Genomic DNA, 22,635 nt, shown 5'->3' with positions numbered 1-22,635 from the left:
GGGGTGTCCAAGAGCCCCTCAGTTTAGTCTGTCACACTCTTGGTTGACTTGGGGACCAAATTTTAGGAGATTGTACAACCACGTTATGTTTCCTCTTTCACCCATCCGTGAAGGCTAGAGAGATCTTTTTGGCTATGAATGCGTGAAATTCCCTTCCTGCTTCAGGAATGTCTGACCCACGTAGAGTGTGTGCAGTATACATTGAGTGCAAGTTTGCCCACATGGTTGGTGATTGCTGGCGGCAGAGATCAAAGGAGTTGAAGATGCTGATGAGGACACGTTTCTCTGTCTTGTCTATCAAGGATTCACAGACACATCATGGCTGACCTCTGTGTTACCTGGATCCTTTCTACTCCAATCATGGTCCACGGACAAGCAGCCCAGCATCACCGGGGAGCCTGCTGGAAACGCAGACTCTCAGTCTCCTCCCAGAACAGCTGAACCAGAACCTGAATTTTAATGCAATCCCCAGGAGACCCACATGCATGTTAAAGTTTGAGAAGCATCGATCCAGAGCAGAGGTTGGCAAATTTTCCTGTATGAGACCAGAGAGTAAATACTTTTGGCTTTGTGGGTCAGACGGCCACTGTTGTGTCTACTCTGCTCTTGTCTTTGTAGCATGAAAACAGCCATAGACAATATGTAAACGAGTGGGTGTAGCTGTGTTCTAATAAAACTTTATTTCCCAAAACAGGTGTGGCCAGTATGGCCTATTGGCCATACTTTGCTGATGGTGTATCCCCAGGAGTAGAACTGTGGGTCCTAGGGGAGCTTGTCTTCAGCCGTGATATTGCCAAAATGCTCTGCAGAGTGGCATTGCCAATCCCTTGAGTGTAAAGGAAGTTTGTGTTCTGCCAACACTTGTTTTGATGGGCAATTCGATTTTTGCCTATTTGGAGGGTGTAAAATGGTTTAACCTGCATTCCTCTGTTGAACATCTTTGCTAAAATCTTTTGGCCACTTGGATTTCCTCCTCTATGAGTTGCCTGTTCTGTTGGAATATTTACCTTTTCTTATTGATTTCTCAGAGCTCTTCATATATTCCAGATCACATATGAACATCACAGATTTTTCACCTGACTTGTCTTTTCCTTTTATTCCTGGTGTGTTTTTTTTCAACAAAAGTTGGAAGATGGGATGTATCCAAATTTATCAGTCTTTTTAAATGGTTTGTACATTGTTTTGTCTTGTTGAAGAGTCCTTCCATGTCTCAAGGTCATAGGCATAGTTTCTTAAATGTTCCTATAAATGTTTTCAAGTTTTGCTTTTCACACTTAAATATTTAGATCAGCCTCTTTCTTTCTCTCATTCTGTTGCATGAAGTGCCACTATTCAAACTTCCTTGATCAGAAGAATCACCTAGAGATGCTTGTTTAGTTATGAACCCCCTGAATCAGACTTTCCAGGAGAGCGGCTTTGGAATATGAACTTTTTATTAGCACCTGGGTGATTCTTACAATAGACCCGTTTGGAAAAGATGGTGCAGTGGTGAGCAGCTGGGTTTGGGAGCTGGGCAGCACCCCGTCCTGGCTGGGTGGTCTCATGCATATCATCCGGCCTCCCTTGCTTATCTGTCAATGGGGTTTCCAAATATACTCACCCCACAGAGGCTTCCTATAGAGATTAAGTGAGGGGAAGTACCTGTGTGGCTTGGCACAGGGCCTTCCTCTGGGAACTGGATTGTTTTTCCACATGGAGACTGTAACTAACCCTATTTCAGTTTTTGTTTTGGTCACCAGGGGCTTCGGGGCTTAACTTATGGTTCAGCCATAAAAACTGTTCATTCATTCATTCATTAAAAAAATTAATTTTCTCCAGGTGCCTCGGTGGCTCAGTTGGTTAAGTGTCCAACTATTGCTCTCAGCTCAGGTCCTGATCTCAGGGTTATGAGTTCAAGTCCCACATTGGTCTCCATGCTGGGTGTGGAGCCTACTTAAAAAAAAATAATTTACTCACTTAGCAAATATTTCTTGATCCTATACAATGTTCAAGGCACAGGAAAGAACAGCGAACAAAACAGATGTGGTTCCTGCCTCTGTGATGCTAGCAGCCTAGCTGGGGAGACAGATAAATAAACAAGAAAAGTAGAATCCTTGGTGGTAAGTATCATGGAGAAAAAAGAGGCAGAGGGCTTAGGAGATGGGGCAGTGGGTGGGTTATAATAATTGGGACAGGGAGGTGAGGTCCCTTCTCTTGCCCAGAAGGTGACATTTGAGCAGAGGCTTGAGGGAGCCATGCATGTATTGGAGGAAGATCACTGCCTAAGCGAGAGAGAACAGTCTATGCAAGGACCCTGGAGCAGGACTCTGCCTTGTGAGTGGGAGAAACATGGAGGAGGCCCATGGGGGTGAAGCAAGAGTGAGCGAGGGGGAGAGAAGGAGGAGGTGAGGATGGGAGGCGAGGGGGCAGCTCATGCAGGGACTGTGGGTCGTGGCTTTTTCTGTAAGTGAGATGGGGGTGCCGGGGAGTTTCTGAGTGTATTTCTGCTGTAACTGTCCCTCCTCCCACCCCACTCCATCCTGTGGCGTGTGGGGCTGAGTGAAAATAAATAAACCCACCACATAAGCATAGGGGAGCTGGCTCACTGTCTGAGAGAGGGGGTGACTGACCACAGTGTCAGTGTAGTTCATCTCCCCATGGGCAGTCACATGCCACCTTCCCTTGGAACCAGGGTGCTCATCCCATCCCTGTTTCTGACCCTCTCTGAGACCTGAGGGGCGGGCAGGTAAAGCTGCTCCATGAGGAGGAATCATTCTGGCTTCCACTGTCACCACTTTGGACAAACATGGGAGGACAGGCCGTCAGGCTTGTGTGTGGGACACCGGAAAGGCGAAGGACTGCTGAGATGGGGGAGGGCAGCGAGGAAGTGACCAGGAATAGCTGAGGTGGGGTCATGTGTCGGTAACCGGAAGAGCTGGGGATAATCCGGAAATAAGGTGGCTCTGGCTGGCGACAGTGGGGAGGACAGCTTGCAAAACCAGGAGGTGAGAAGGAGGTAGAGGTTTACACCTGCCCCACAGTGACCATGATCCCAGGGGTCTGTTGCCCAGGACAAGTGGGCTCATTTCTTGGCCACCTTGAATGTTGTCTCATCTGCCCTCTGCAAAAGGCTTCATTATTATTATCCTTATTAACAGATGGGGAAACTGAGGCTTGGAGCAGTTACCCACCTTGCCTAATGTCATGCATGTGGTAGAGAATGGGCCATTTCACCCCTCTTCACCCCTTATCACTGTTCCAGCCTCCCAGCCAACTTTCTCTTCCATGAAGTCCTTTTCTGCCCCAGATCTTGGCACTTGCTGTTCCCTCTGCTATAATGCTTTTCCCTGCGTCTTTGAATGACTCTCCTTTTCCGTCTTCAGGTCTTTGCTCAAATGCTGCTTTCTCAGAAAAGGCTTTCCCTGAACACCTGCTCTAATATGCCTCTGGTTATTTACATCGACCCTGCGCATGGTGGGTGCTCAATGCTTGTTTGTTGAATGAATAAACGAATTGGGTAGGAACAGTTGATTCTCCAAGGGACAGCTTAGACTGCAGTTAAATCCTGGGTCACCAGGTGTGATGGCCTGTCCATGCCTGGAGGACAAAGGCAGCACGGGGACAGGGAGCCTCAGGTGAATGATAAATACTGTCTAATTGAATCGAGGTTTGACAAGGAATCAGGGGTCATGGTTTGGGGCAGAGGGAGACAAAAGAGAAGGAGAATGTCACATGGGTCATTCATTCATTCATGTATTCATTCCTTCAGGACTTCCCAGAGAGGATGAAACCAATTCCTTGCCCTTTGGAGCCTGTCCTTTTGAGAAGGAGATGGACAAACTCTGAGTGAATGAGTATGAATGAGATGTACAGGTTATGTCAGATGCTGCTGAGGCCTGTGAGCTGAGAGCAGGAGGGGGCAGTCAGGGACTTGGGGGGAGGCCAGGGAAGCTCTCTTGGAGGATATCTGAACTGAGTTCCGGAAAACATGAGTGAGAGGAGCCAATCCTCAAAGGCCACATGTTGTGTGATTTCCTTCATACGAAATATCCAGAATAGGCAAATCGGCAGAGACAGAGAGCAGTTGGTGGCTATGAGGGGCTGAGCGCGGAGAGCTGGTGGAGGCTGTGTACCGGGTACGGCGTTTCCTTTGGGGCGCTGACAATGTTAGGTGACAACCTTGTGACTGCACCAGATGCCACTGAATTGGTCAGTGTGAGATGGTGAATTTTATGTTGTGTGAATATCACGTCCATTTAGAACTGTGCCAGCGAGCCTGTCATGCCCGGAGGGTGCAGGATGGAGGACACGGGGGCATCTGGGAGCTCGGAGGGCAGAGAGAGGTTTGGGACCCGTGCAGCATGCAGAGGGGATGTACGGGGAGATGCTCCAGGCGGACTCCAGCCTGGACACGTGGCCCTCAGGGGGCTGGGGGGAGGCAGCCCTGCCGCCCCAGCCTGTGAGGCGCTTGGGTGACCGGGGTGAAAAGCCTGGGTCTGCCCGGGTGGGGATGACTCACATGCTCACAGTCCAGCCTGACTGCACGTGTGTGCTCGGGACCTGAGGATAGCACACGCGTGCACACTTGGTTTAGAGCCTGGGAGTGCAGGGGTCCCCTCCAGTCTCCCCATATGTGGCAGGGGGTGAGGTGGGCTGAAGGCTCAAAGAAGTGGGAGCAGGGAGGAGAGTGGGGCCCCTCCCATAAGGCCACAGGTGTGGGCCCCCCAACGCCCCCTCTCTCCCCACTGCTGCGGGCCCTGGGGGCTCCCCCAGCCTCCCCTCCCCTCCCTCTACTGTAAATTCTGAGAAATCCTGTCCGTGGTTTGGACTGGCTCCTCCCCCACCCTCTAGCAGGGCTGTCCTGGCCACTGTCTTCCTGTCTTGGGCCTGGGTGGGGGCTGTGATGGGGGCAAAGGCTGGGAACTGCCCCCTCCCAGCCCGGTCTCTAGACAGAAGGAAGAGGGCTCTGCACTGCTTCTGAGGCCTCACATTGCCTCTCTGGGCCTCAGTTTCCCCTTCCATAGAATGGAGAGAAGAGTTCTTACCTCAGAGGGAGGAGTGCAAGAGGTCACACCTGACAGTGGTTAGGGCAGCGTCTGGAAGGTAGGGAGGGCCTGATACATGCTAGCTGCTATTATTATCCACTTCCGGCATCATCTTACTTTCCCTGCTCCAGCCTCTGCACCTTTACCCTCTCTGTTCCTCCACTCAGAATGAGCTCACTCTTGTCGCCCTGTTCAAACCCAGGGGTCATTCGAATCCCAGTTCCACAGAAACAGGGAGAGCAGTGGGACCAGCTGGGGTTGGGAGGCAGGGAACTTGGGTTGGAATCTTGGCTCTGCCATGGATGTGTTGACTGGCCTCTAATGGTCGTGGCATGGCCCCGTGCCTCAGTTTCCCCAGTCTGATGCTCTGTGTTTCTAAGCCTTCCTGTTGAAAGACTTTCCTGGGAACCCTCACTCTGCACCCTCCATCCCAAGCTTACTTTACTCCCCTGGATGCTGAGTAACCTTCCTTGGCTGTTACAGCCACGAACTGTGACACTCTTGGAGGTTTTGGGACCTCCAGAGACCTCCCTCTAACTCAGGCTGCCCACTCGTCCCCAAAATGCAGCTTGAATCTGCCGACTTCCCAACTTGGCCACCAGCTCACACCTCCTCAGGTGGCCCTGATGTGTCCTGTCCCTGCTCTCAGTCCTCCCATGGCTCCCTATGGCTCCTAGAAAGAAAATCCAGGGGCGCCTGGGTGGCACAGCGGTTAAGCGTCTGCCTTCGGTTCAGGGCGTGATCCCGGCGTTATGGGATCGAGCCCCACGTCAGGCTCTTCCACTATGAGCCTGCTTCTTCCTCTCCCACTCCCTCTGCTTGTGTTCCCTCTCTCTCTGGCTGTCTCTATCTCTGTCAAATAAATAAATAAAATCTTAAAAAAAAAAAAAGAAAGAAAATCCAAGGCCTTCTCTGCAGCTGTGAATGAAACACACATCTGGGCTTGGGCAGAAGAGCCTTTGTTCAAAAGGACAAGGGAGAGGAAAGGGAGTGAGCTCTCTGACCACGAGGTCTGCAAGCCTCTCAAGACTTCGGCACAAAGCAGTTTTCTTTTATAGAGAGGAGCGAACAAGGCCGGCAAGAACCAGGTGTGGGAAGGTGGGATGGAGAGACCGCTTGTTGGGAGACGGATCAGAGGGTGTCCCCCTGGGGCCAGCCTATTCTCTGGAAGGCCTGTCTGCTGGCTCGGGTGAGGAGCACCTAAACTCAGGGCCCTGGGGGAAGGAAAGGGGCTGAACTAAAGTTTGGTTAACAAGCATCGTGTTCTGATGGATCAGAGGGGACAAGCACTTCGGCTGATCACTTCTGAGGCAAAGTAAGAATTTGGAGGGTCTGCATCTGGCCTTGTCATAGATAAACAAGGACATTTGCATTGGGATTCTCCAGAGAGACAGGAACAATGGGATGCCATAAGATGTTGTATGTATGTACGTGTCTGTCTGTGGTTCCATTGTTCTATCTCTCCATATATCTACAGCTGGATAGGTATCTATCCCTACATAGATCTGTAATCTGTATAATATTTATATAATACACATACCTATAGATGTATAGAGATATATCTAGATCTATAGATATTTACAGGTATCTTTATACATTATATGTCTTTAATGTCTCCGTGTGTGTATATATATATTTTATCTATTAGAAATCTATAAGTAGATATAGATAGATATATGTATGCCAGGCTACAGATAACTATCTAGATAGATCTATAGACAGATAAGCATCGATTTCTATGTCTATCTAGAGAGATATCTATAGCCTGGTATATATCTTTATTATAAGGAGTTAGTTCATGTGATTATGGAGGCTGTCAAGACTTGAGGTCTGCAGGGTGAATCAGCAGGCTTGAGACTCAGGGGGAGCTGGGTCTCAGTTCGAGTCCGAAGGCTGAACCAAAGCCAGTAAGCCAGTCTGAGGGCTATCAGGCAGGTAGAAGTCTCTCTTATTCTGAGGAGGGTCATTGTTTTGTTCTATTCAGACCCTCAACCGATTGGATGAGGCCCACCCACATTCGGGAGGGCAATCTGCTTTATGCATCCTACTGATTTAAATGTCGCTCTCATCCCCAAACACCCTCGCCTCACAGACACCCCTGGAATCATGTTTGGCCGTATCTGGGCACCCTGTTGACACATCAAATGAACCATCACAGGGAGCATCCGGAGTCTGATCTAAGTCATATGGGAGGGTGTTCCTTGCTGTAGGCAGTTTCCCGGAACACAAAGGGTGGGGGGATTCCCTAACCTCCTCTGTTTTCTAAGGTCACAAAGTTTGGGTAAAGTTCAATATTGTCATAGCCTCTAAGGCCCTCACCACGTGCCCCATCCCCTCCCTGCTCTCACCTCCTCCTCTCTCCCCCTCACTCACTCTACTGTGCTCCTCAAACACACTGAGCTGGTCCTGCCTCCAGGCGTTTACCCTTGTGGTTCCCTCTGCCTGGAATGCTCTTCCCTCATCTTCTCAGATCCCCTGTGATCACCAGTCACACCGCCCTGGTGCATTTCCTTCAGGGCATTTTTCACCAACTGAAATTCTTCTTTCTGTTTGCACTTATTGTCTGTTTTTTCTGCTGGGCAGAAAGTTCTGATATCACCAGCAGGTAAGTGTGGCTGAGGACCTACTGCATTGCCAGTTCCAGTTACTTCCTGGAATCATAGTCTGCTGGGAGAGGCCAACATGGTTGGGTCACACATGCAGATAGAATGTAAAAGCCTGATAAATGTTAGGTTGGACTGAAGCCTGGTGCTGGTGGGCCTCACCCACCTGAGTGGTCACACAGGGTTTCCCAGAGGTGAGATCTGAAGCGGGGATAGGCATCAACTAAGGGAAGAGGAGGAAAGAAAGTGTTCTGGGTGGAGGGGACAGCTCGTGCAAAGGCCCTGAGGTGGGTGGGGAAGTGCTGAGGCATGCGGGAATGGAATGCATTGGGGAGTGCAGTGGGGGGCCCTACGGGGTTAGCAGGGCTTTGGTCCAGCTGTCAGTGGGGTTCTGGGAAAATCCTTTAGCTCCAGGGCTCTGGGGAACCAGCAAAGGGTATTGAGCAGGAGAGGGACATGGTTAGATTTGCTTCTGGCAGAAGAGAGTCCTGAGGTTTGAGGTAGGAAGGCAGACTTGAAGGGGAAGGTGGGGATGTTGGGTGCCCATGGGGTGGAGAGGGTGGCAAACTGGCCTATGTGGGAGGCATGGGGCTGGGGAAAAGGGGGTGGAGAGAAAGGCCCAGGAGGTAAGATGAGCCCCTTTTGGGGTAGCAGCCAACCAGTTGGGCTGGCTGCACCTTCTCCACTCACCGTCCAGTGGCTTGGTTAGCCAGGCATCAGTTGCATTTTGGGGGAATCAATTAGCAACTTATCTTGAACCCTGTCACCCAGCCCAGCCCTCCTTCCCTTTTCTTCCCCACATCTGGCAGCCCCATCTGTCCGTGCAAAGTTTCAGGATGCCCCAGGTGACAGGTGAGGGTGAGGTTATAGGTGTGAGTGTGTATGAAAGGTTCTGCTCAAGCCAGAAATCCCTGTCTATTGGGAATTACACTTTTCCTCCCCCAGCGCTGGGTTTAATTCTTCTGTGCCAGGGTGAGGGTGGGCCCAGCAGCTGCAGGTGCCCCAGTGTGGGTGGGGGCAGGGGTGTGTGTGATTTCCTGGTTTCCGTGGGAAGCAGGCTCTGCGGCCGCGGTCTTCAGGAGCCCGATCTTCCGGTCTCTCCTTCCTGGGCCAGCCTCACACAAGCCAACAGGCATTCTCAGCCCCTCACCACCTCCATGGTGTCTCCGTCCACAAGGCTGGGATTAGGACATGGCAAGTAAGGCATTCGTCTGAGCAAAATTTAAGGGGGCACCCGAAATCTCAGTAATCAAAGTACATAATGTTTCTTATTTTAATTGACCCGTGTTTGACATATAACATTGTGTAAATTCAAGGCGTACCATATTTGATATATTTATATATTGTAATATGATTGCTATTGTAGTCTGAATTAGCTCCTCCCTTGGGTTCTATAATTATCATTTCTTTTCAGTGGTTTTCTAGTCTCTCAGAAAGTGTGGTGATTATGATACGATATTGCTCTCTGGATTCATATGCTGCATGCTAGATCCCTAGGTCTTATAAGGTAAACATCGTTAGAAGCAGTGTTTTACATTGAGATTGTCTCCCATACCCCAAGGTTCACCTTTTGAAAATGTACTGGTTCGTGGCAGTCAGTACATTCAAGGCTGTGCAACCATCACTACTATCTAGTTCCAGAACATTCCATCACCCCAAAATAAACCATACCCCTTAAGTCACTCTCCATTCCTCCCTCCCCCAGCCCCTGGCATCAATGCAATTTTTATTTTTATTTATTTTAATTTTTTAAAAGATTTTATTTTTTTATTTGACAGAGAGAGAGAGCGCACAAGCAGGGGGAGCAGCAGGCAGAGGGAGAAGCAGGCTCCCCGCTGAGCAGAGAGCCCGACATGGGGCTCGATCCCAGGACACTGGGATCATGACCTGAGCCAAAGGCAGGCACTTAACCAACTGAGCCACCCAGGCACCCCTCAATGCAATTTTTAAAAAAGATTTTATTTATTTATTTTATTTTAGAGAGAGAGAGAGTGAGAGAGTGCACAAGCAGGGGGAGGGACAGGGGGAGCAGGGGAGAATCTCAAGCAGACTCCATGCTGAGCGCGGAGCCTGCCACGGGGCTTGGTCCCATGACCCGGAGATCATGACCTGAGTTAAAACCGAGAGTTGGACGCTTAAGTGACTGAGCCACCCAGGCGCCCTTCAATGCAATATTTAAAAAAAAAATTCATGCCAAATAATACCCTGATGAACAAAGCTGTCACGTTTTAAAACACAAAGCACTGATGCTGCCTTTTGGCCCCGTGTCCCTTGCCGGCCTCACCCTGATCCCGCCCGGTCTGTACTTTGCCTGGTGGGATGACCCCACCTCCTCCAAATACATCCTCCCCTGGGTCCCCCAAAGAGCAGAGGGTCTGGACCCCAAAGAGCAGACCCGGGGTGAGGCCCTGGCAGTGACTGGGTGGATCCTCTTTTTGCTCAAACCCTTGGAGGAGGGTCTCTGGGTCCTCGGTGGCCAGCTGGCTCACTGGATGGAGGACTTGGGGTCTGTCTTTGGCACACTCTAGTTGAAACAGCAGCCATCTATTTGGCCCCTACTGTGTACTGAGCATGTTAAGTTCATTTTATGCATTACTCGAAATGGTTTTAAGAAATTATTTTTATGGAGGCATTCATACTGTAGAACTTTCTAACGATACGTTAATACCTAGAGTAAATGTGAAACACCCCCACCCTGCAGCCCCAAAGACAACGGCAATTTCAGAAGTGTCCTCCCATAGTTCCTAGAGCACCTGCGTCGTGCGTAATCCTTATAAAGCTCCCCGCTGAAGTGAGCACTGATAATCACTTCATTTCACCGGTATGTTGAGTGAGGCTCAGAAACGTTAGGTCACTAGTCCATGGTCATATAGTATGTGAGGAGGCGTGACTGGAATTATGTCTGTCTGACTCCAATGCCAGAGAATGAGAGGGAGGGACCCCTATGTAGGATTCCTGTAAGCTCAGCTGAAATCCTGGCTCCTTTGTTCGGTCATTCAACAGGTATCTCTTGGACTCGATTGAATGCTGAGTGCATGACACATGAGGGGACCTGGAACTTATGCCCCAGGGGGTGATGCCACCTTTTAACAAGGATCAAACAAATCAGATGATCATTGCTGGAGATTTCTGGGTGGATGCCAGAGGACCTTAGAGAAAACATTCATATTTTTAAAAAATAATAACATGATTCAAAGTTCTAATACTTCCAAAGGGGGGCAGTGGGAAGTCCCCTTCTGGTCTTGATGCCCAGGTTACCCTCCCACGAGCATCAACCCTAAGTGGAGGTGATATTGCCCCCAAGGAGGTAAAATTTAGTTGGGGGTGTGGGGGGGGGAATGTGTTTTCGTGTATAAGGCATAGATACACTTAGAAATGCAAACAGATACAGAGTTGATCTGTGCTGTTAAGCTCTCATGGGGGACAGTTAGGAAAAAATGTCTAAAAGTGATTGCCCCTTAGGATGGGACATTGGAAAAGTCTTTTCTAGAAGCAAACACCATGCAGGTTCCTCATGAAATCTTCCAGAGATATTCCGCGTATTTTCAAGCAAATCTCTACATACTCATTTATTCTTGTTTTTTTTTTTTTTTTCCCATACATGGTAGTAACATAGCCTTTGGGGCCTTTTTTTCACTCAAAATAGATGTTGGTAATCACCTCGTGTCAGTGAACATAGCTCGCTGGGGTTCCTTTTTGACAGTCGGGCAGTATTCCTCTATGTTCGAGGGTGATTTATTTAACCCGTACTAGATGGCCACACGACACCAGAAACACAAAATGTTGTTTCCCACGTTTTGCCACCATTAAGCGTTGCAACGCACAAGGGATAACCGCATTCACCTCATTTTGCACACGCGTGATTGTCTCTGAAGGAGAAATTCTTGGAAGGGCCATAGTTGGGCCAGAAGGTGTGGCATTTGTCATTTAGGTAGTTACTGAGACTTGTCCTGCATTGGAATTGTGCCAGCTTCCTTCCTCATCATCGAGGTAAGAGGATGCCAGTTTCCCCACAGCCTCGCCAACATGGGCGTTCTCGAGCCTTTTGATCTTTGCCAATCTGATGGGTTAAAAATTGTATCACAGTATAGTTTTCATGTTCATTTCCCTTATGAGACTGTGTCTCTTCTCTTGGGTCAAAGGACCATTTGCCTTTCTTTCTCTGTGAGCTAAAGGTTCATATCCTTTGCTAACTGTTGTAGCATTTTTCTTCTTGATTCTTTCCAAGAGCTCTTGACATATTACAGACATTATCCCTTTGTGTTATGAATTGTAGCTTTCTCCATTTCTCATTTAAAAATTGTGTATCATTTGTTTTCCTAAAAAAAAATTGTCATTTGTCTTGACTTTGTTCAGGGTGATTTTCACTTGGCAGATTTTTTTTTTTGATGTTTACATGAAGTCAACTGCTTTAATCATTCCTTTTATGGCTTCTGGGCCTTGCGTCATATTGAGAAAGGGGCTACCTTTGATCAGATGGGAAGTGAGAAGGAACACTCTGAGTACAGGGCATAGCAAGTGCAAAAGTCCTGAGGTAGGAAGGGGGCTTGGCATGTATCTTGGGGTTCTCCAGAGAAACAGAACCAAGAAGATGCATATGAAGTGAAAGATTTATTTTAAGGAATTGGCCACGGGATTGTGGAGGTTGACACGGAATCTGTAGGCTAGGCTGGAAGGCTGGAGGCCCAGGAAGAGTTGCAGTTTGAACCTGAAGTTAGTCCTCTGGCAAAATTCCTTCTTTCTTGGGGGAGGTTAGTTTTGTTCTCTGAAGGCCTTGAACTGAATAGATGAGGCTCACTGAGGGGATGATGTTTTACTCAAAGTCTATGATTTAAATCTTAATCTCATCTAAAAAGATACCTCCACTGGGGCACCTGGGTGGCTCAGTAGGTTAAGCATCTGACTCTTGATTTAGGCTCAGCTCGTGATCTCAGGGCTGTGGAATAGAGCCCTGCATCGGGCTCCACGCTCAGTGTGGAGTCTGCTTGAGTTTCTCTCTCCCACCCCTCTCTCAAATAAATGAATAAATCTTTAAAAAATACCTTCATAGCAACATCTAGAATGGTGTTTAATCGAACATCTGGGTACCATTGCCCAGCCAATTTGACACACAAAATTAACCATCACAGGTCCCCCTCGTGTCAACTTGGTACACACATGTCTCCTTAAACCCTACTTTTGCAGTACATGTCATGGAGGCCCAGCTCCTTGTATTGCTGTCACAGGACCCAGGACAGGAATGCACACAGCCTGTGCCAGGATGGGGCCCCTGATCCACACGGAAGAGCGGACTCCAGGGATCTGTGTGGGCACGGGGAGGGGTCTCTGGTGCTCTCAGTGCTCTGCTGGGGGGCAGGGGTGCCAGGGAGAGAGTGCAGAGGTTTACCTACAACTCCAGGGAGGAGGTGAGATTTCTAACAATACGCTTGAGGTAGTGTGCTCCCTGTCCCTGGGAGTATGCAAAAGGGAGGGGCACATGTCACAAGGGTTGTAGAGGAAATTTCTGCATCAGGGAAGGTTGGGGGACCTCAGCCTGATCTAAATGAGAGTCCACCCAGCAGCCCAGAAGTGGGGGGGGGGTGTCTGCATCCTCCTCACTTCCTGTAGCATCAGAGACCCAGCCTGTCCCACATCCCTTCTATGTGTGTGGCTGGCAGTGCCCTGACACCACTGTGTGGGGTGGGTCTCGCTTGAGGTCTGGGGAGGACTGGCTTGCTGCAGTTTTTGCGATTCTAAATGTGATGCCATTCGCAGTGCCTTGAGCTTGGAGGTGGTGCCCCCTTGTGGGAAAAGTGAGAAGTTCCGCCTCACTACCTGTAACCTCCTGGGGGTTCTTGCCTAGGCTACCGGTTGAGGCTGCCTGCCTGGCGAGGAGGTGAGGCAAGGGGCTCCAACACCGAATGTTTGGGATCTGGAGATCCTGGATTGACTAGGGGGCCGTCCCCACAGCTGAGGACCACTCACTGGCCAGGAATGGGACCGGAGTCCCTGTCTAGTCTCCAGGACACAGTGGGACACGGTGGGTGGGGATAACTAGGGCTCTTGCTGACCTGCATTGTCTGATGGCAGATGCTGGGATGGAGAGGGGGTGGTGGTCTCAGTGCCCCACAAATAAATGAGTTCCCCCTCCTGAAAATTCCTGCATAAGAAGAGTGCTGGCAGGTGAGTCAGACAGAGGAGGGAGGGAACAAGGGAGGGGAAAGAGAGGGAGAGGGGGAGAGAGAGAGAGCGGTATCCAAGTGAGCAAATAAAAACCAAGTTAGAGAGACTCAGGGAGACAGAGACAGAGAAGCTCAGTAAATACTGACCCATTGGGTGTATGAATGAATGTTTCCTTGGACGGAGGGAGACGAGGACCCAGTGTGGACACAGACGAGCTCTGGCAGCTTGTGCCTGTTTCACTGATAAGCTGGGAGGACGTGTCCAGGCTGCAGGCTGGGGTTCCTGGCTTTCTTTAGGTTGTGCTGGATGGTGTGAAGGCAGAGCCCCTCCAGCAGGGGCTCAGGGTAGCCAAGGACAAGGTTGGAGGAAGGAGAGAGGACCCAGGATGCCTTGTGGGGAGAATGTCCAGCCTCCGTGGGGACCTGTGTGGGGGGCAGGAGGGAACCAGTGTCCAGGTTGAGCCCCCATCTGGGGTATCTGTCCCGGGGTCATGGTAGGCTGGGCAGCCCTCAGGAATGTCACTGGCTATTGGTGTCTCAACTAATGGGATGGGGCCCTGGGGGGGGCTGATTATGGGGGTGGGTTTCTGGGGAGTCTGAAAACACTGGGGTAGAATGTCCTGGGTGTCCATCATGGGGCAACCCTAGAAGAGTGTTTTTGGGAAGGGAGTTGGGGGGTCAGGACACAGGAGAGGGCCTAGGGATTAGTGGGGTGAGGATCATGGGATGGTCCTGGGGACTGGAACCTTCCTGGGAGGGTTTGAAGGGCTGAGGAAAGGGGACAGGAGGTGCATTGTAAGGCAGGCCATGCAGAAGACACAGAGCAAGGAGGTGAGCTGAGGGCAGTGGGGCTGTCCTGGGGGCCTGGGGATTCAAACATACTGTTCTTTGTGGGGGGTATGTATAGGGCGTGGGTGTGGGATGGAAGGGATGAATCTAGGAGAACAAATCATACAGGGACAGCAGAGTTATGGGGGACGGTGGAATTTGGGGGATGGGCTTTTGGCACTGGAGGATCCTTTAATGGGCCATTTAGGGGAGACCCTTGAGGATCACAACCTGGGTCTTTGTGGCTGATATGAAGTTTTGGCGCTTGTGGGGAGATGCTCAGAATATCAGGGTATAGGAGAACTTTGGATAAGCAGACAGGGGAAACCACTGAGGGGATGGATTTGGGGTACTTGAACTAGGGGTGTCTTGGCAAGTGGCTCTTGGGGGTATGTTTAGGGGGATTAGAAATAGGGGAAGATTCTGAGGGTGCACTTAGGGGTTGGAGCACTCATGGAGAGCTTCTGGGAAGGAGGGTTGGAGCACCCGGTGCAAGTTCCTTGGGGAGGAGCAGTCATGGAGATGGGCAAGGGTTCTTGAGGGACAGTGAGGGAGTGCACTGGGGGCTTAGAGCCGTGGGGAAACTTGGGGGAGGTTTAGATCACTGAGGTGAGATTAGGGGATGAGAATCTGGGGATGTCTTGCAGGTGGCCTTGGCAAGAGGTCCCAGCCTGAGAGTGCTTTTGGGGAGGGATCATGGGAGGTGGATTTGACAGCGGTAGGACAGGGTGGTGTGTTGTGGGTTGATCGTGGGGAAGGTGGGTTTTGGGAGTTGGAGCTGGGTGTCTCTGGGGTTGGATCCTGGGAGGTGAGTCAGGGCAGGGCAGAATCAGGATGTCTGGGAGGTAGGTTTTGGTGGGGTCAGAACCCAAAGCGAGTCTGGGTGGTGAGTCCAGGAGTGGACAGGGCTGGGCCCTGGCGTAAGGCAGGACAGAGCCGACAGGGTACCAGAAGCTTTACTGCCCGCCCCCACGCCGCCGCCCGGGGTCAGTAGCACTTGCGGTACACTATGTGGGGCCCCTGCTCCTCATACTGCTCCCGCAGGACCCAGCAGGACTGGAAGGTGCGCAACGAGGCCAGGATGGAGCCCCCGATCCACACCGAGAAGTTTCTGGTGGGTTGCGCCGCCACCACCACGTGGGCCTCGGGGGGCAGACTGCGCAGCAGCTCGGCCCGGAAGCGGCCCTCGAACCCCTGGAAGAGCGAGGAGCCCCCGCAGAGCAGCACGTTCTGGGCCACGTCGGCCCGCACCTCCAGGGGCACCTTGTGAAGGCTCTGTCTGGCCATAGTGGGGACACCCACAGGCACCAGCCCCGGCATCTCGGGGGGGCTGAACAGCAGCTCCGGGCACTGGAACAGCTCCTTGCCCAACGTGACCGTCCGCCCGTCGGGCAGCTTCAGGGTCTGCTGGTACTCCTGCTCCGGCCGGGCCTGCTCCTTGAGGAAGTCGGCGGCCACGTAGCAGTAGCGGTGTTTGATGTTCTCTACTGTGTCCAGGTCCTGCTGGCCCAGCGTCAAGCCCGAGCCGAGCAGCATCTCCGCCAGGAAGGCGGTCAGGTGCGTGCCCGCCAGGTCCAGGCGCTCCGTGGCGTGGGGCAGGTTGTAGCCCTGAAAGACGGGCACCGTGTAGGTGACCCCGTGGCCGGTGTCCACCACCAGCCCACTGATCCTCCCGTGCGCATAGACGGACAGCACCGACTGGGAAGCCACGTACATGGCAGGGGAGCACAGCGACTCAAAGGCCACCTCCACCAGCTTCTCCCGGTTGGTGGTGGGGCTGAAGGGCGGGTCGGAGAACAGCAGCGGGTGGTCCCGAGTGGCCACGCGGAGGTCGTGCTCCAGCAGGTGGCGCCAGATGAGCTCGGCCGCGTCCCAGTCCACCACGATGCCGTTCCGCACCGGCTGCACCAGGGTCAGCTCTGGGCGTGTGCGGGCGGCCTCGCCAATGAAAGTTTCCAGCACCGGCTGCCCACTGGTGGCCGGCTTCTTGGGCTGGCAGCCCACGATGGTGGCCACGGTGTAGGTGGGCCGGGCCTGCCCCGCGAAGCCCACCTTACAGGTGCCCGTGCCCATGTCGATGACCACCGCGCCGGTCTTTGGTGGCAACCTGTCCCCCACCATGCTGGGGGGCTCCTGCTGCAGGGTCTTGTTCACCAGGATTGAGTTGGGGTTCACGCCAGGCCTGGAGGCCTTTGGGGAGGGCTGGGGCTTTGCGCAACTGGACCGATTTGCATCCATGGCTGCACGCAGCTGGGTAAGCTGCTTGGCGAGGCTGACCGCTTTCCTCTGGGGTGCAGGGGTGTGAGGGGAAAGGACCGAGGCCGGCCAGGGGCAGGCAGAGGCAGGGAGAGGGGCCTGGCCAGTGGTCTGTGACATCACCCTGCCTGCTGTCCCCTTCAGAAGATTTCACAATGCAGGGGAGGGGATGAGGATGAGCTCCTCCCTGCCCCAGAAAGCGCCCAAATACTCATCTATTCTGGATTCCCCCAAAGTGGCAAATTTGGAGGAGGAGGCTAGAGGGTGCCTGAGGAGAGACCTCTGATCCAGCTCCCTGACCCAGAGCCCAGTAAGACCCAAGAATCCTTCTCTTGGTGCTTCCTTTTGAAGCTCTTCATAGTGCAGTAAGGGAGAGCTAGTCACAGCCCTCCTTAGAATTTAATCTTAAAATTAATTTAAAATATTAACCCTTAGAATATTAATCGGAAGGTGGTCACCTAGCTGGTGTGGCTTTCCTGGTTTACTAAAGGGAAACAGAAGCCTGCCTGGGGTGGGGGGCGGGGCAAGGAGAGACACAGACATCCCTCTAGTGCTCTTTGACCCTTCTGCTCTTCCGGATAGCTGGAACGGTCTCCCTGCCCCATTCCCACAGAGCAGGAATTTGCTTCTTCAAATCTGGGCAAGACACCACCTCTCCTTGAAAGCCTTCTCTGATTTCCCTTCCTTCTCTCTACCACACGGTGGTGGTGATGAAAGGGGTGTCCGCCTTCCCTCTAGGGATTTCTTCTGCTTCCCCTTGGTGGGCCGGGGCTCTGTGGGATCCAAAAAGGAGCTTTCAGTAAGATAAGAGGGACAGGCAGAACTAGGGAATTTCCTTCCTTTTTAAGGCTAAATAATATTCCATTGTGTGTATATACCACAGTTTGCTTACCCATTCATCTGTCAAGGGACACTTGGATTGCTTCCATGTTTTAGCTATTGTGACTAATGCTGCCATGCACTTGGTTGTGCAAATAACTCTTCAAGTCCCTGCTTTCAATTCTCTTGGGTATATACCCAGAATTGGGATTGCCAGATCATATGGCAATTCTATTTTTAAAAAAGATTTTATTTATTTATTTGAGAGAGAAAGCATGAGGAGGGGGAGGGGAAGAGGGAGAAGCAGATTCCCTGCTGAGCAGGGAGCCGAACTTGGGGCTTGATCTCAGGACCCCGAAGGCAGATGCGTAACCCACTGAGTCACCCAGGCGCCCCTGGTTATTCTATTTTTAATGGTAATCGTTTTACAATATATAGGTATATCAAATCAACACATTGTACACCTTAAACTCACACAATGTTAAATGTCAATTACATCTCAATAAAGGTGGGGTGGGGAAGTTCATGGACTCTCGTAAATAGCTGAGTAAATGAACACTTCCAAAAACAAGAATGAGATTGCACACAAAATTAATTAATTAATTAATTAATTGGTTAAAAACTCTGGCCAGGATTAAATCTGGACACACCTGGGAAATGAAGCCTGCTTACTTCCATATTCCTGTGACATATTCAGCACTAGTGCTGGCAATTTCTATCACCACACACACACACACACACATTTAATTTATTTGTTTTAACTAACAGGTGATACTTACCACCACCAGAAGTGAATTTTGAGGCAACTCTCCCGATCCGTTGTGGAACCTGCTGTCCTGAGTTCAGACAATTCCTTCCTCTCAAATGCACCCCCCTTTGGATGATGTGCGTGCAAGAAATGAATTCTGTCCCCGTGAAACACCAGCTCCCCACCCCGTCCCCCAGCCCCTGGTTCCCACCATCTACTTTCTGTCTCTGTGGACGGGACTCTTCTAGGAACATCCTAGAAGTGGTATCCTACTGTATTTGTCCTACTGTGACTGGCTTATTTCACTGAGCATAACGTCTTCAAAGTTCTTCCATGTTGAAGCGTGTGTCAGAATATTTTGAGGGACCATCATGTTCTTTTCCATAGTGGTTGCACCATTTCATATTCGCACTAGCAATATAGAGGGTTCTGATTCCTCCACATTCTTAACACTTGTTTTTGCCTTTCCCCCCTTTTTTCTTTTTAATTATAGCTGTTGCAATGAGTGTGAGGTTGTGATAGAGTTTGAAGCATCAGCATGTTAGAAAGACATTTTAGTTCAGATGAACTGTTACATAAAGAATTGAATAGACAGTGTTCGGAGCCCAGCCTTTGGTACTGCTAGTGATGTAGCCGTGTGCAGAAGGGGAGGCTCTTTCCATTATCCTCCCTCATTTAACACATCTGCAGGATGGACTCTTGACCCCCTGAAAGAGTATTTTGGTGAATTCAGGTTACAGCCATTTAAGACAAAAATTAACATTTCCCCCCTTTTAAAGAAGCAACATGGCAAATGAGAGGGATGGTAGATGATAGCTTGGAATAGGGGTGTCAGGTAAATTCTCACTGCATCTTTATGGTATTATGCTCATTGTTTTCCAGTGGGGGAAATAAAGGCTCAGAGAGGTGAAGTCATTTGCCCAAAGTCACACAGCTGGGATGGCACAAAAGCAGGATTTGAGCCCAGATCTTCGAGATACTGCAGTGACTGAGTGTGGGTCTGGAAAACTGGGAGGGCTAAGATCTATCCAAAACAGTAGAAATGGAGACTGGGACCTGTTGGCCTCAGGTTCCTCTGACTGATGCTCCATTCCTGGCCACCGTGGCAAACAGGACAGAGAGCATCGTGGTTAGAGGCAGAAAGGCGATGACGTAGTCAAGAGCACAGATCTAGAGCCAGCTGCTGGGGTCTAAACCCTGGCTCCCCCACTTTATAGTGAGGCCAACTGCTAAATCTCTCTGTGCCTCAGCTTCCCCATCAGCTAGTTAGAGGTAATAATAGTACTGACTTCAAAGGGCAGCTAGGTGGATGGACAAGGTATCTGTGAAGTGTTTAGGTCAGTGGCGGGTACATCACCCTTTGTGAGGTTTACACAAATTGCAGGTATTGCGCACTTCAGTTGTGTGTATGGGCAACCAGTATGGAAACATCTGAACAGCTCTGCAGTGGAATCAGGGATTTAGATGGCCATTTCTCTTGAGAGGGCATTTTTTGGCACACATGTCATCCAGATAGCAGATCTGTGCACTGGGCTTATCTGAAACCTGCGTGGGAGGCGCCGCCTTCCACCTGCGTCTGTGGTCGCAGGGAGTCACGTTGTAAGGGCGTCCAAGACCACCAGCTTCTCAGGCTTTCTGCTACGTCCTTGGCTCAGGGGTTCACAATCTTGGTTGCAGTTTAGGAGCACCCGAGGAACTTAAAAAAGAATCCTGGTTCTGGCTGCACCTGAGACTTGAATCAGAAGCTCTGCAGATGGAGACTAAGCAGGGGTGATTGTTTAAATCTCCCGGGAGATCTTAATGTGAAGCAAGTGGAGGTCCATTGGTCTGGGTCTTCAACATTCTCAAATTCCTTTTCTTTCTTTCTTTCTTTCTTTCTTTCTTTCTTTCTTTCTTTCTTTCTTTCTTTCTTTCTTTCTTTCTTTCTTTCTTTCTTTCTTTCTTTCTTTTCCTTCCTTCCTTCCTTCCTTCCTTTTTCTTTCTTTCTTTTCTCCCTTCCTTCCTCCCTTCTTTCCTTCCTTCCTCCTTCCTTCCTTCCTTCCTTCCTTCCTTCCTTCCTTCCTTCCTTCCTTCCTTTTTTTAAACATTCTCCATTTCTTAATTCCCCCTGACCATCAGAAACGATGGACTGGGAGTCTGGGTTGTGAGGCAGTTCTCTGGGATAAGCAGGTTCTCATGCTTAAATGTGTATGAGGGTCTCCGGGAGGGCTTGTTAAAACACAGAGTTCTGGTCTTGCCCAGAGATTCTGGTTCAGCAGGTCCAGGGCCCTGCAGAGAATCTGCATTCCTAACGAGCTTCCAGGCCAATGCTGATGCTCCCGGTTGGCCGTCTCCACTTTGAGGAGCATTGTCTGGAGCCTTGTGAACATCTGGGAGATGAAAGGAAAACTTCTCACAATAAAGCTTTATGTATATATATGTGTATAGCTTATATATATCTATAATATATATATTATCCAGATCTACAGTCTGGATGACATGTGTGCAAAAAAAATGCCCTTTCAAGAGAAATGCCCATCTAAATCCCTAATTCCACTGCAGAGCTGTTCAGATGTATATATATCCATATGTATATATATTATCCAGCCACAAGAAAGAAGGAACTCCCACCATTTCTGCAACATAGATGACACTTGAGGGCATTATGCTAAGTGAGTAAGTCAGAGAAAGACAAACACTGTGTGATCTCACTTATATGTGGACTCTAACAAAGCCAAATTTGTAGGAAGAGAGAGTAGAATGGTGGTTAGCAGGGGCTGTGGGGTGGGGGAAATGAGATGTTGGTCAAAGGGTACAAACTTCTAGTTATGAGTAAGTTCTGCGGATCTAATGTACAGTAGTGACTGTAGTTGACAATACTGTATATATACTTGAAAGCTGCTAAGAGAGCAGGTCTTCAACCTTTTCGCCACAAAAACAGTGATTATGAGATGTGAAACATCTGGTGGTATCTATCTTGCAGCATGTAAGAGTATCCATCATTGCATACCTTGAATTTACACCACGTTACATGCAGGTTATATCTCCAGAAAGCTGGAAAAAATACAGTAAAAGGCATGACTCATACCGTGCTCCCATTTGTTCTCCAGGGTTTATGGCAAGACTGCTCAGGTGATCAGTGGTCTGTTCTCTTTGTTTATTGGCGTTGTTGTGTTCTACAAAGTTGCCACAAATAGTGACTGCTGAACTCTAGTTATAACATTTTCATCAACCATTCAAAATGTAACTCTGTGTTATGTGTCATTCTGTTTAAAGACACAGTTGATAAAGATTATTGATCTTACTAATACTGAACTCACGGCCGACATTGCTATACCTCATGCCGAAATGAAGCTTGTCTAGCTCATGCCACGGTTCCCCTCCGCTGATCTCCACGGGCAGGTCCCAGACAACAAGCGACAGCCCCTGTGTCCCAGAGCCCCCTGAAATTATTCAAACTAGCCAGTCCTAAGCCTGTTTACTCTTCCTTGCCCACATTTCCTGCCTGACCCTAGTGCCTCTCTGAGGGGCCCCCCAAAGCATGCCCCAGTCCCTCCACTTGGGAACTGTAACAAGCTAGCTTTTCAATGGTAGTGCTCTCCTACCCTGTCAGCCTCACCTTCCCAGATCATAATAAACCTATATCCTAACACAGACTCCTTCCATCGTCCTTCTGCTTGGAATGCTCAGTGGTGTTTGGATGGCCCCGCCCAGCACCTCTCGGTTATCCGGTTATCCGTGCAGTGCTGCCTCCACCATTCCTGTGGTTCGTTAAGAGCTGAACATCATTGTTTTCTCATGCTCTCCCGGGACAAATTTGAGATGCAGCGCACCTGACTCCACCACAATTAACTTTCTCTGCAGTAGAAAGGAGAAGCCGGAAGAGGCTTTGATGTAATACCTTCCCCCGGAACCTCCATTCCTTGACAGTTCATCACTGTTTGGATGGAGAAGGAGCTGGTGGGCTAAGTGGGGAGTGACACATTCCAGGGAGGTTTATCAGGAGTCACTGTGAGATGGGGAGAGCTATGGGTGTCTCTCTGGGTCTGCTCACGGCCCTAGATCAGTGGACTTCAGAGTAAGGTAGGAAAGGAACGAGCAGGAGATGCGTCTTTCACCTGTGTGTTGTGCAACCTGAAGGCATAGCACTGCGGAGGCCAGGGACCATTTTCCCAGCCCGAGGACCAAATATCTGGATATTTGACATCATCCTTGTG

General features: G+C 50.2%; 1 protein-coding gene across 1 annotated transcript; it reads right to left on the bottom strand.

Annotated features, from left to right (window-relative positions):
- Positions 1-15,603: 15,603 nt before the first annotated feature.
- On the bottom strand, positions 15,604-16,854 carry ACTL9 (actin like 9). The gene has a single exon (XM_026480815.3). It carries the CDS (start codon positions 16,852-16,854, stop codon positions 15,604-15,606), a length of 1,251 nt encoding a protein of 416 aa, XP_026336600.2.
- Between the last annotated feature and the right edge of the window lie 5,781 nt (positions 16,855-22,635).

The sequence above is a fragment of the Ursus arctos genome, unplaced genomic scaffold (assembly GCF_023065955.2).
Source record: "Ursus arctos isolate Adak ecotype North America unplaced genomic scaffold, UrsArc2.0 scaffold_14, whole genome shotgun sequence".
NCBI classification, from domain to species: domain Eukaryota; kingdom Metazoa; phylum Chordata; class Mammalia; order Carnivora; family Ursidae; genus Ursus; species Ursus arctos.
This window is presented reverse-complemented; position numbering and strand designations above follow the sequence as displayed.